Source organism: Aquila chrysaetos, chromosome Z, assembly GCF_900496995.4.
Source record: "Aquila chrysaetos chrysaetos chromosome Z, bAquChr1.4, whole genome shotgun sequence".
In the NCBI taxonomy this organism is placed as follows: Eukaryota; Metazoa; Chordata; class Aves; order Accipitriformes; family Accipitridae; genus Aquila; species Aquila chrysaetos.
This window is the reverse complement of record NC_044030.1, coordinates 38,628,901-38,643,982: the sequence shown is the minus strand read 5'-3', so window position 1 is coordinate 38,643,982 and position 15,082 is coordinate 38,628,901. Positions and strand designations below refer to the sequence as shown.

Here is a 15,082-nt window from a genome sequence, read left to right as displayed (position 1 = left end):
AGCTTTTATGAACATAAAATGGGGGTATACAAAACCTTGGTGTTGAATGCACACCTACAAAAGCCTTCCTTCTGCACAACCCTCCATTTGTCAAGAACAAGGTCAATGATACCAAAAAACTAAAGAAAAATGTACTTGAAGGTTTAGATCTGTCAGGTAGCTCAATCCTTTAACTTCTTTTGTGACCTTCACGGTATTTTCCTCTCAGCCTGGTCTCTAGCTGTTTATCCTAGTAGTGGTCAGGGAGATGGAGAGAGAGAAATGAAAACTGTCTTCTGTTGCTAAATCAGGATCATAGTAACCTCCAAACTCGGTCCAACCTCAGGTCATTTACTATAGCATCTTCTCTCTCAGAGTAGCCCATAGCAGGTATTTCAAAGGAAGGCATAGGAAACCTTACAAAAGTAAAATGAAAAAATTCAGTCTAACAAATATTTTTCTGTAACCCCTAATTGGCTTCATGCCCAAAAAAGGACTTTGGAGATAGGTATCTTACAAAACCTCTTTTTTATTAGAGGATTAAAGTTCTAACACTGCCCTTTTGAATAACACCGTAAGATATATGACATTTTATAAATATACAAGCTGTATTTGCCAAAAAGGACTGTCCAGTGGTGATGAACTGTCTGGTGTGGCTGGACATAAGAAAGACACTCAAATTCTTTATTTTCTCTGTGTCATCAAGCGGCTAGGTGCTATTAGCAGAAGAACTTGAGAGCATCTCTGTTTCCAAGGTGCTAGGCAGTTGCTAACTTTGCATTGCAATTTGCATTTAAAACTGTTAAGACCACTCTGCCTTGGTCCTTCTGCTTCTGCAGAACCACGTGGAGTCACCAGCTTTCTGAAAACGCAGGGTACAGCTATACCCGTAACTGCTTCCCTGACCATTTGGCTTTCAGCTCTCCACCTTCCCCTCCCCCTGAGAGGCTCTTTGCTTTCTCACAAAGGCAAGTGGAATGAGGAAGCTCAATTAACTACTCGCACTCAGGCTCTGCATTACCATATATTAGTTGAATTAATCCAAATACTAGCTAACAATTTCCCCACTAATACTACATTGAAGTGAAAGATTTCAATGTTAAGCATACAAAACCCTATTTATTCTAACCCATTTCAGTGCTAATGATAGCTAAACTAGCAAATGTAAATTATTCTCTGACAGTATCAGGCACTATAGCTTTCATTGCCCCACTTAGAGGTGTGCTGTATGAATTATAAGGATGTCCCCACTCACTTTCGAGAATTCTGCTTCCTGCTGAACTGAGTAGTAGTCAGCACCTCATGCTTCCCAGAGCTTTGGCCCTGAAGTAACTGTGCACAAGGAAAGAGGATTCTTGTTCACACCCCTTCCTGCATACAGCTGCGTATCCAGATAGCGGTGTGGGTATGCGTGTTCTGCCATCCCCTAAGCACTACTCCACATCCAGAGTCCATACAGCAGAAAGCAGGGGTGAACCACACTGACCTCCCAAGCAAGAAAGCACATTAAGGAGGAGACTGAATACAGAATTCACTGCAGATAACACATTACCTATCCGCCTTCAAAAATCACAGGGGAAACATTCTTCCTTTTCAATGTCTTCCATCCTTTTTTAAGTGATGCTTGCTGACAGTGAAATTCTGCAAAGAATACAGATGTGGTTGAAAGAAACACTGCATCAACTGAACTTCATTCATACTGTTCAGCACTGGACTCAAACCCAGCTCTAAAATCTGGATTTCCATCATCTCCCCTCCAGAAGCTTGGGATATTGACGTAAATGGATTTGGTTTTCAAGATTAATAAAGTTCAGGCCCCAAATCTGGAGAGGAATCTCATTCAAATTGTTCAGCCCGACAGAGTTCATGGAGAGGATTGGGATCAGAGTCTGGATTCAGGTCCACTGCTGATACAAAATATTTCAGTCCTCTGATCTACTTGCTATTAACACAGCATGCAGTATAATGTTTTACTCAGCATGAGGAGGTGTGACTTTCTGAAGCTGCGTGCAGTAAACTGATTGCATTCAATTAAATACCAAGGAACATGCAGCCTTTTAGTCCAGACACTGCTGTAGGACAAACAGTGCATGCAACATTATTCTAATTCAAACCAGTGCATAACTATACTCATGCATACAACACAGTAGTGAAGACTCACTACACTATAACAGATTTAACAATAAGCACACAAACATACTATACGAACTGCAAACACTGCACGTGTTGCAAAATAATTTTACCTGATTTATTTAATTTTTTTTAATAAACAGCCTGAGGGCACAAAGGGCCTGGCCACACAAGTTTAAGAGTGGCCCCTTTCTGTGACGATGATGGTAGGTTTCAGAAGAACTTAGGACCACTTGTCACCTGCAGTTAGCTCAGTAGTCTCGCCTGCTAGTCCTCCTGTTCCTCCACTACGTTGAAAATGAAATGCTTCTGTTCGTCTTGCTGCCCAAGAAAGTGATCTTGACTTCACAAGTGTTACAAGAATTATCACTGGATAATTAATGATGCAACATGTGGATTCATCTGGCTTTTATTTATCATTATGCATAACTGCTGACCCTTGGCTTGCACATCCATTTATTTGCTCAAGAATTCACATGACATTACATTCATTACAGAAAAGAATAAATACAGTACAGCTGATTAATACTACTCTAGTTCTCCTACTTCTCCTGTAGTGAAAGAATCTTGAGACTTCAAATGTGTAATGACAAAGGGGAAAATCTGTTATAAATTGTACATAGCTGTTCATTTTTCCTCAAATCAGATCCAAAATTAGGTGAACAATACCTTTTGTCAGGCACCACCAAGACTGTTAAGATCTGATGAGGAGTATGACAAGTGAAAGTGCTTGCTCACTGCTTTCACATGAAGATAAATGTATTGCTGCAAGTTTTAGCATTTTAATTTACAAAAAGTGAAAAAGCAAACCAAAAACAAATTATAGGCCAGGTACAACTGCGTTAGATGGCACGGGTTGATTTTTCACATGACTAACAAGGAAGGAAAGACCACTGGCCAAATTGTTTACGCTGGGGCTTCAATCCAGTTCCTGGAGTTGAAGTCACAGTTCTTCATTTGTCAGACTGGTCCATACATACACAATTATGTATATGCTTTCCTAATGTATTAATTATAACAGCTGTGATTTTCAAAGCCATGCAAAATATCTGGACAACTTTTCCCATTTACTTATTTAAAATGGGTGTCTAATTCACTAGATAACTGGAAATCTTAGCCCAATTTTTAAGTAATTTCTAAATGTTCACCCAACAATTTAAGTGCCCTTTACAAGCACTAATTCATTTAACCACAGTTGTCTGTGACTGGGGCTAATGGTTTCTCCAAAATAACGCCCAAAGTTTGCAGCAGAGCCAGAGACTACACATCTCTCCCTCCCATGACTGAGCCACAGAAGATTTTTCTTCTAGGAATTGGTGCTGCTCATCTTACTTTGGGGTTTTGTTCCTTCTCAAGGCTAGCAGAAAGGTAAAATGACATATGCAATAACTGGAAGACAGAAATAAGGCAAATGTAGGATTTCTAATGGCTAACTTCCTATGTTTGAGCTCTGCAATGTGGAGAAAAAGCAAAGGTAAGAAAGCACGCAGGGACAGGGATGTGACGCAGTGCTAGAAAGGGAGTGCTTTGTATGTGTCAAGCACGATGTGTGTTTATTAGGAAGAGATGCATCCAGACTTCCACACTAAATCAGGTAACTTGGCTCATCTTTTCTGTTTTTTAATCATACTTAGTAAATACCACGTAATACCAGAAGTCATATTGGCCCAAGACAGATCACTTTCTCCTATGACTGGTTTTGCAAGGTCTTGGAAAAAATAACAGATTAAACATCTGTGAAGCATGCAGTAGCATCAATTTATAAAGTTATGGGTCAGAAAGGGATCAGAACTGCCTTGACATGTGTTTCTCCAGTTGTGGGAAACAGCACAAAGAAGTTTACACAGCCCAACGCACAGAGAAACTTTTACTTCAGCTGTGGTTCTAGGTTCCTCAGCTGGAGCAGGCACAGTTAACATTACTAGATCTACAGACCCAAGTCTCAGTCACACTCCATCACCAGCCATGACATTACATGGACAGTTTTCTTACTGGTGGCAGGCTGCAGAGAAATCAGCAATGGACATACCTAAATATAAATGTATGACATAGTAGACACAAATGTAACTTTCAGGTGCTTTTATTTTATTTGTAATCAAAGGGCTGCACAGACCATTTGGTGCCGGGTGTCTTCTTAAAAGGGAATTGGTGCCTGTAACATCAGAACATCAGCCTTATTAATTCAGTGCATACCTTAAGGCCTATGTTATGTTTCTTAATGCACACGAGCAAGTTAATCAGCAAATGTGAATTTTAATAATTCCTTCATAATATTTTCTTAATAAAGAATAGGCTAGTATGTGAAATGCTACATGTCAAAACATGTGGGTACTTAAAACTTAAGACATGAGGATTTCTAGAGCCAGGTGAGTTAATGAAATGCAGATTAAGATGCTAGATCCTGATTCAAAAATCACCTAAAAACTCCTACTTTCAAAAAAGTTTTAGATCAGGAACTTCATGATCAGAATGATGAGTCTTCTTTGTTTTATGATAAACAGAAAATTGCAAATGCAAAATAACAAGCAAAACAGGAAGATACAGCTTCCTGCTTGAAAAAATATCATGTGCTCTAGATGTGGTCAGAGGAAGATGAGCCAAGAAAATGCCCACCATGTAGTCAAATATGCTATAACTTCAACAGAAAAAAAATACAATCCCAAGTCTGTTTCACAGTAAAAGCCAAGATTCACTTTTGTATTGAAAGAACTATAAGATAAAGATACTTTGTTTGTGCAGACCATATTGCTTTAGATCAGCAAACATGCCTAAGTATTAACGGCAGAATTGTGCCTTTAAGCTAGGTAATAAGAAAAGTGTAACACTGTTCCAGTGAAGGCATGTAGTGAAAGAGACCGTGCAGAAAAATAAAGCCGAATTCAGTTCACCTTCACATATAGAATACAAAAGCAATAACTTATCACAACTGTTTCATAAGCCAGTATCATTTAACTTCCAAGTGGTAAACACAAATGTGCCACCTGCATTAGAACTACAAGCCTTCTTAGACATGAAGTCATTTTAAAAGGTCACTGCTGCAAATACCACAGAAATGTACACGATGAGTTTAAAAAACTACAGTAGTAAAATTCTCAGATGTCTCCATAGTCCACATTGCCTAAAAACCTGAATTCTGTTATTTACGTGTCCTTGTTCTTTTACACCCCCGTCAACGCAGTATCTTGACAAATAAATGATTAACATTTTGTGAGGACTTACGAGCTCCAATTCAAAGCTGCTATATGCAAGTGTAACTCAAAGTCAATGCATATAGACCATACGATCGGCATCCAAGCGTAAAAATAAGTAATTTTTCTCATTTAATAAAAGAAATACTTAGCTCTCTATGGTATGACAAATGGTTTATGTTAGACCATCAGCAACTGTAAGACACCTCAAAGAGGTGAAATGCAAGCACTGTATCCAGTCATACCACTTTATGTGTGTTCCTTTGGAAAGGATTACTTCATTATTTCAATGCCAGAATTTGAAAACATGGTCTCTAGTTGCTAGAAGATGTCAGTGCTACAGTCCTCTGAAATCAATGAGCTCAGCTTTTGAAGTGAAAATGCCTGCAAAACACTATTTCCTATAGTTCTCAGAAAATACTCTTCTAGAAAAAAAATTATTCATGGACACTTTTTAGGACAGTGCTGTACTTATGTAGCTCTTGCAAAAATACTGTGACCGGTTTAAAAGAATTGTAATAAGAACCTAATACAAGCTTCTTACAAACAGTCTGGAAAAGACAACATTCTTTCATTTGTCTCTGGTACCATTGTGGTGATATATTTTCATTTATATCCTTTGTACAGCCAGTTTGTAATCTGACATCTTTTCATAAGAAATTACTACAAAAACCTATAAAAATGCTGCTCCAAACCAGCTCCCTAGACTAATTTTGACAAATGCATTGTAGATTTTAAGCATATTGTAATTCTCAGTGGCTTAAATGTCATGAAATTGGTACCAAGATAAGTGCCTTATTTGGCATAAGAAATGGGCAAAAATTTTCTAAAGCAATTCCTGGCACATCAAAAGACCATGAAGAAAATATTCCTTAAGCCCTGTTGGAGCTATATTAATACCAGCTGAGAGATTTACCTTAAAAGCAAGATTAAAAAGTGGACATATGGTATCCGAAAATTATTTACTATGTGTTTTGCCATCTTCTTGGCCTTTCCACTGTGGGGACACAATTCAGAAGTTACTTTAAAAAACATACTTTCACAAAGTCTTACCTTGCAATCTGTGTTCTAGTACTGAAGTCAAGAGATCTCATTGAGCGTAAGACTTCTATGCACCCCAAGTACTGTAAGGAAAAAGAAACAGTTGGAAAAGATATTATAATTATTCTTGAGTTCTGGGAGAAAATGCAGCTAATCATTAAAAGGCATTGTACAATTCTTATTTTTACATTTGATTTATCCTATGTGTGAGGTAGGTTTTTATGATTATGTTCTTGTATGTCACAGATTTATTCCATAAACATTTTATTTCATTTAAGTCTCAAGTTTGGTTCAACATATCTATTTACATTTAATCTAATCACTGTAATACACCTAGTTCATAATGTGTTGATGTGCTTTTTAATTTTCCTCTATCTTAATTGTTCCATTTTAGATATAAAGCTAATCAAAGTAAAAAATAATATTAATGAAAAAGGAAGTGTGGTAAAGCAAATTCATCTAGCACTGGTCAGCATGAAAATCTTATTTAAGAGGGAGAGAACTAAGCCTCATTAGAACAAAAAAAGTAAATTATAGCAGGGCGAGATGAAAAGAGCACCAGCAATCCAAAGAGGATTCCTTAATAACCAGCTCAGGGATAGATGGGATTCAGTATTTTCATTAATGACACTAGTATAAAGATATAGGAAAATGCTAACAAAATATACTAATACCTCATGCTGGGAGACAGCTTCAACAGGGTCATTCAAGAGAGGAATGACATGAAGGTTAGCTAATAACTAGGAAAAGACCAGACTTATTGACCCAGATTTCTGCCCTGCATCTCTATGAAAAAGAGGGAGTACCATTAGAAAATATGTTAAAATAGAACAGTATCTATCACAGGATTGAGAAAAACTCAGGTGAATCTTCTAGACTTGCTTCCAAAAGTGGGCATAATTTACAGGTGCTAAAGCCTACACGCAGCTACAGCTCTTGTCAGATAATTGGATAGTGGCTTTGTACAAACTGACTCATGACTGGCATATCCCATGGCAGTATCTTGCATGTAGGTTAAGTATTCAACCACATACCTGACTTTTGAAAGTCAGGGGAAACAGGGATGAGTCTTTACATAATGAGCCCAATAATGCTATTCTAGTATTGTGGGTTTATATCAGCTTTTATATCAGTCTTATACCAGTTTTTATATCTATTCTCAGATATAGATGCATAATGCAATCTATTTGGGTATGAAACTGGTGCAAAAAATCAAGTGAGGCCACCATTTTGTGTCTGTTTGGGAATTTTATTTATACTGAAAAAATGGTCTTTTAATTAGAGAATTACTACACCAGTAACTGTACTATCTAGAGTTTCAGCAATGCTTTTTCTATAGAAACGTGCATGTCACAAGCTGTTTACAAGCTGAGGGAGTATCTAGTTTGTTTTCACATGTCCATTATTTTTTAATTTATTGCTATCAAATGTTTTGAAGTCATTACAACACTGAACAAAATAAACTAGAATATCAGGTGACTCCTATTCATTAAATTGCTGAAACTTGGATTATAATAGCCCACAGTTTCTGGGAAGGGTTGATTTCCTAGAATTTTTTAGAAATCTCCTGCAATCTTATATATTTGAAAAGCTTGTAAAATCCTCACGGAAAATGTCTTCTCTACAGAGATCCTGGCATATGAACCTTTCAAGCTAAGGGTCATACTCTCAAGCTGTTTAGATTATCATCACTCCTCTATCACTGCAAAATTAGGTAACCCTCATATCTTATTAGAAGTAGATTCCTATTTTACATATACTTCTGCCTGAGTACTTAAAGCATCTAGAACAAGATTTTCATGCTCTGATGCAGGAATTTGAGCCATTAACTCTATTTTTAAGTATCTCAGAGGGTGATTTGATTTGCTTGGGGATGAAGTTTGTTAAACATCAATTGAGATAATCAGCTGAAGTCAGTTAACTTACGCCAATAAACAGCAATGAAAGATGTTTTGCTGTACTCTTTTTGTGTCATTTTGTTTTAGTTGTAGGATGCTTTTATAGATAAATTTTCCCAAATATTTATTTCATATGAGATATTTTTATAATTAAATAAGCTGTAAATGGTATAACTGTTCAAAGGTACCCCTGTGATTTTTTGTTACTGGAATACTTGGTTTTCATTATTTCATCAACCTGTTCATTTAGACCACTCAATACTAAAACACTCTTGGATTGCACTTGTTCTTTCCCCTATCTACACTTGCCACAAGTCTTTTAAAGCGAAGTAGTTGTACAAGTTTGAGAACCAGGTCCAACATTTTAGAAGCAAACTCTGGAAGGTAGTTTGACAAGTACATGCAGGCGTGCAAATAAATACACAAACACATGTGCACACAAGTCACTGTCAAACACACAAATAATTAGACAAATACCCATAAACATACTTAGAAGGCGTGCATTTAGACTCCTTTGAGTCATACTACCTGATCTGCATCAACAAAAGTAGAGACAAAACCAGACTGAAGGAAGGTCAGATGGAAAAATTACCCTGTACTTGTTTTATGTATAGCACAGAGACAGTTGAACACAACATAGTAAGGTTTGCAGTATTCCTGACTGATCAAGGCAAAGATGGCAACTGATTTTCTGGGATAAAAGATGTGAACACTTAATCACCACGGCATGTTTGCAAGTAACGAAATTACTATAAAAACTGACATTCAAAAGGTCCAAAGGCCAACTACAGGGACATATAACTCACCTACTTCTATGCTTCAATTATTCCCCAAGACCAACATTGCTCTCTAAAAATATCCATTTGAAGTACATCCTGACAAGGATCCACAGAAAGGAGACATACAACCAAGATAGCAAGTAAATAAATTATTCATTTATTTCAACAAATAAATATCCTGATTAAAAAGAAATGCTATCTTTTGCTTTAGGCATTCTATGAAACATTTAAAATATAGTTATAAAACAGTCTACTTCTAAAAAAGCTCCTCTTCACCCAGCACTTAATGTATATTCTAACCAATCATCCACTGTGCACTGTGATACTTATGAGCTCCCACTACCATCCTCCCTCTCATTGCTCAGGAAACAAATATACCGAGGTGCAGCCCACCTTGAAGTAGGAAGATTTGGGACTACCAGTTCCAAGCTCTCTCAGGTAACGTTCTGCCTTCTGTCTACTTTCTGATATTTGAATGAGTTTCCAGCTTGTATACCTTCATTGAATGGTACTATGCCCCAAGGAAAAAGTCTTTCATATGAATGAATACCTTCCAATTCAGAAGTTTTAGATTCATAACTAGCACTTTGCATGCTAAACAGCACCTTGTAGGAAGCTGGTATAAATCTAAAAGCAGAGTGCCACATACTCCTGGGACCATACCTCTGTCATCGCATGAGGTTCCAACATCCTTATTAGTTACAGTTCTTCCAGGTATATGTAAGAGGTGGCCATATATATCCCAAGTTTCTGGTTCATCCCAGAGGTGAAGATTTTTCCATATTCCCTAAAGTACCTCTGTCTTCTCTATGACTCAGTCAGAAAATTCTTGTTTAACAACTAAAAATTTTTACTGTACCCTGTGCAAGAAAGGATATTGAGTTCTTCCAACATTTGTCAGAAACAGACAGCTCAACACATGAGCGCTGAGTGCATTCATGTGCTTGGAGTGAAGAGAAAAGGCAAATGAGGGTAGTCACTGTCAGATGTGCCTTTTTGCTCCACAAACATGAACAACCTCGTTCAGTGTTTCCTAACAAGCTCTTCAAAACACCACGTTACTGGAAGAAATCTTCCATTGTTTGACTCAGAAGCTAGCAGTAACAACAGCAACAAATGTTTTTATAAAAATGTAGCAAGATGTAGCCCCATACAGCAGTGCCACAGTCCAACCTTGGAGTGACAAATGCTTGAATGCTTGAACGCTTGAGTGGCATATGCATGTCTAATAGCAGATGAGTGTCTGCCCTGAACACGGGTAGCAAGAATATCTGCCCATCACCTACTCTCAAACAAAATAAGGACTCCTCATCTCTGAGTCTGAACTACTGGAGTATCATTAGCTCACCAAAACTGCATGGGTATTCTTAGTACATTAAGATAGACTGGTTTTAATCTGTGTAACTTGATGACCATCATCAAATCTGAGTAGTTCACAACATTGCAGATTGTACCTGCAACACACATAGCCTCGTGCAAGTTATGTAAGAGATAACATGGTTACATCAGCAAACAGACATGCACTTGCGTTGTTAGCCAAAAATTAGCCAGTGCCTTCAAATATCGATGTATCTGAAATCTGCACTAACGTTACATAGCTGCTGATAATAGCCTAGGAGGCTCAAAAAATAGATTCAGATTCACGGGGTTCTGGATGGTGTATGTAGATCTAATTTTTGAAAATAGAAATCTCTGAAGCATATTATAAGATACCCTGTAATAAACTGGTCAATTCACTGCAAGTTTCTCACCCACAGGCTTAGGCTGTGCTTTTACTTGGCAAGTGCAAAAGTGAGCATCTTTTTACTTGCTGCATCTGTTCCTCATGTGTATCTCAAGTCATATGCCTACATTTTCATTATTCCTTTTTTTTTTGGGGGGGGGGGGGGGTATTTCTTTGTTCACTTTCATGGGGTTGTTGTTTTGCATTTTATTCTTGTTAGCCAAAGAGCTAGTCCAGAATTAGAGTATACCCTTAAAGTAAATGAGTAGTTAGTATGAACTGACTGATGCTACTTAATTCCAGTTGAGGACTCCCTTATTTAAAAATAAGAGCTTTTATTTCAAATTCAGATTATATTGCTTCTATTGCAACATGCATTTTTTTATGCATCAAAATGACAGTTCCTTCTAACTTCAGATATCATCATTAACAGCCAAAGGGGCTTCTGAAATGAGCACTGAGAGTTCCATAATGTTCCACAATACTTACAACTTATTTTCAAGTTTGCCATCTACCATAAATCGTATTAAGATTCAAGCCTAGATACACCCTACCAAGCAGGGCATAATACAAACATAGTAACAGCCCAGGACTTGACTTCAAGATAGTAAGTTTGTCCACAAGTAACTGTGGACGCAGTCAGGATTTTTAATATCCATATTGATGCACGAAAAGGAGGAAAAAAAGGACAAAAGCAACCCAAGTCATAGCCAGAGGCTGTAGAATTGATAATTAACAAGGAACTGTAATCAGAAGGTGTTCCCTTTAATAAAATAAACTAAGTAAAAGAAAAATAATAAGTGCCACAATATTTCCTAATTTTTTAAATTCTGCTTTAACTGAACATTTATTTATTACCTTGAATACCTTACTAATTTGACTGAGACATGCACCACAAACTACTTAACTCAGCTAATCAGCAGGAAAAGATCACAAAAAGATAAGATAGCTTATCACAACATACATTTGCTTCTTTACTTCATAAGGAGGTCATAGCATAGTTATATGTCTTTGATTAAACTACATAGTATCCTGTAGCAGTATATTTATTAATTTTGTGAAGACACTGGAATCTTATAAGCATTATAAATTCATGAAAACACTAAACTCTTATGTTAAGAGAAAAAAATACATTTTTCTGAAATACTTCAGGCACATCTGGCAATACAAAATCCTTGCCAATCCACAAAATAACCCTCTGATTGGCAGTTGCCAGTCTGCCAGTCATATTATCCATCCACTAACAGAGGCAGAAAGAAGTAATTGACAAAAAGCTGTCTGAAGAAATACAGTAGCAATACAGTCCTTGCTATTTTTTAAGATAAACTGGGTACAGAGTTATACCTAGGATTTGAAATACGTAATTATACTTTCGGTTACCCATAGCAAAATCCCTTACCCTATGGTAAAGCACTTCCACAGAAGGCTGTGAAGATATTGGCATGTGGCAGGAGGACCTTTCCTTCCACATCTTCAGGAGGAAACGTAACTGCTTGGCATTTTTGCAGACAAATCTATCCTTACTCATGCAGCCTATACAAGGAGGACATAAAGCCTCCACACCAAGGAATCTGACGTAGTGTGTACACCGCTGTACCAAGCTAGCTCATCAGATTTGTGTGAAAGGCAGAGAGGGTCTGGAGGCACGGCTCTGCATCCAGGTAGTTGTGGGAGTCCTCCTTCTAATATGAAAGAGTGGTTCCTCATCCTGATGACAACAAATGGCCCAGACATAGAAAACAGACCTTCCTGAGTTCTTTTTCACCTAGATTCTCCCGTTAGCAGAGTAAACAAAAAGGAAAGAAGGAAAGGAAAGAAGGACAGTGTGCTAAATAACAGTGGGGATGCATTGCATGTTACCCACAAACTCAGCAAGCTTCTTCAGGGGCTATATTCTTAAGCTCAGTTACCTTTGACTGCAATCATTCGCTAATAATGCTTAGTCTTTAACAACAGTTCATACTGACCAGTATTTACAGCACTCATGTAAGTTTGTATAAAATTTTGTTTCCAGTAGTACTGATATAAAATATGCTGCGCATATACAGCAGCTTGAAAAGCATAAATCCTCTCGCCCATTACCAGAAAGACTTTCAAACCTTTTCAAAACAGGTAAACAGTTCATTTAGTCAGGCTAAATATGGAGGCAGCCTATGTTTTGAATTCACATTGAATAAAAAGATTGCTTTAGAAGAAGGGGTACTCTGAAGACATCTCTACATAGCAAAGACTGAAGCTGTCATGCATATTCCATCAGTACAGCAGATGAGGTAGGATATGAGCCAATATCATGAGCAGTTATGAGGACCTAAGACTGTAGGAAGCTCCTAAGGCTGAGTTTACACTTGAAATCTTTTGAATATGAATAAATATTTAAATACTGAAAAAGAGTATATGTAAAGGGACTTTATACATATGATGGTAGTCACTGACCTAAGAATGTGGCTCAGCTACCTGACTGGGACATAGATCTTGGTGGGAGCTCAGTAAATCTTTCTGGACTCAACGGTCAGTTAGCTCACTGGAGAGCAGGAATGACTTCTGAAGCCAAACTAGAACAAAAAGTAGCACTATAGGGAGGTAATTTTCTGTCTCACCAAAAAGTCAGCATTTTCTGAAGACCTGCACTCTAATGTACAATAAACTTTTTTTGTTTGGTTGGGTTTTTTTAACCTTAACAGCTGCCCAGTGCCAAGAGGGTGTTTGCCAACCTCAGGCAACCTTTTCCTTGTAGGTGGAGAACCGCTGTATGTTGTCCTGCCATTGCTGTGGCAAACATCCCACCCAAACTCTGACACCACAGAAGTCTGCAGGACACCCTTTCACTGCAGGTGTTGCTGATAACGCAAAGCACTCATCAAGGGGCAGAAAAGGCAGCCTTTGGCAAATGCTGGCTACCATCAACTGAGCAGATAGCACAGTGGGAAGAAGGTCCTGCATGCACACAACCGTGCAGATTTATGTCAGTGTACCTGGATATTTTAAGCAGAAGGATGGAATGGAAGATTAGTTCTGTGACATTTCTAATGTAGGGTGAGTTACAATATTAGAAAAAACTGTGGGCAGAAGCAAGACTGGATATTCAGAGAGAAATAAATTTGTATGAGCAGTAGTCACAGAGCTTTAAGTCAGCTGCTAGAGATTTCAGTTTCTCTGGTAGTTTGGGATATAAATATTTGCCTTTAAATGCTCTGCTTCACTATCAAGTAACACGATATTGAGATCTCACCTAACATGAGTGTTATACTCCCAGCCATGCCATAGTCTCCTGCCCTTCCCTCCCCTTGGGGCAAGACACATCTTCAGGACTACTGGAAGATGCAGATCTCCAAGGGTACCTGATGACTGTGGTCTACCCGCATATGCTGAGGGAGCCGCTCTGTACCTCTGTCCCATGCTTCCCCGGCATCTGCACAACGGCACACCTGCTTGAGGGAGCAGCAATCCTGCATGAAAGAAACACTGGCAGCCTTGTTCTGAATGAGGAAACGGCCCTATATTTAGACATTGTCAGAATGTAACACCAAAAATGTGTCATAAACATATGCTGCCGTGAAAAACAGACAGGCACTCTTCTGTGCTTTCATACTTCTGCAGTTGGTAATTTTTACACCAGTAAGTAATCATGTATAGAGCTTTACAGTGAATCAATATCTCCCCCAAAGGTTTTTTTCTCATTAAAGAATGCATGTTCTAATCCAGACAGAAAACTCTAAGTAAGAATTGATTGAATAGAAATGGAACGGAAAATCTAAATCCAAGTCTTCTTCGGGGTTCAACTACAAATAAGCCTTGACCCTTCAGCTGTAAATTTATCATCACAAATTGTTCTGTGAGACAAGTAAACCAACAAAGCTTCTGAACTAGTACAAATGATGATGGATATGACTGTCAATTGTACTTCTCTTGGAAATAGGTGGTTTGCTGCTTCAGTAACGGGTGAGAGGAGAACACAGTTCTCCCAAGAATACCAACAATTTTGGCCAACACCTAGCTCTTTCCTATGTCCTCTTGTACAATAACTGGCTTCTGTAGTATAAAAATATTTCAAATGTTCCTATATATGCGGACTTTAACAATTCTTAACTGGTGAATGTTAGCTTACTCTTTCAACTAACTGCTTTATCCTATTTGAACACAAGGCTCAGGTGTGCACAACTGTAATAATAAAGGGATTTAGGAGGCAAACATACGTATTTTGTGCATGAGATCAGTACCTCCCAGAAATTACTTCTATGATTTATATACTTTGATTCGCTAATTGACACATTATTTTTAGCATAATTCAATGCTATTTTGGCAACTTATGATGTTTACAATGTATTGCTTCTCTATTTTATTTTT

General features: G+C 37.8%; 1 protein-coding gene across 1 annotated transcript in view; it reads right to left on the bottom strand.

Annotated features, from left to right (window-relative positions):
• Nucleotides 1-15,082, bottom strand: part of SHC3 (SHC adaptor protein 3) — a 62,973-nt gene that overhangs the window by 35,371 nt on the left and 12,520 nt on the right. The window contains 1 exon segment of the mRNA XM_030005231.2: nucleotides 6,351-6,421. Within this exon segment, the coding sequence (XP_029861091.1) occupies nucleotides 6,351-6,421 (71 nt within the window).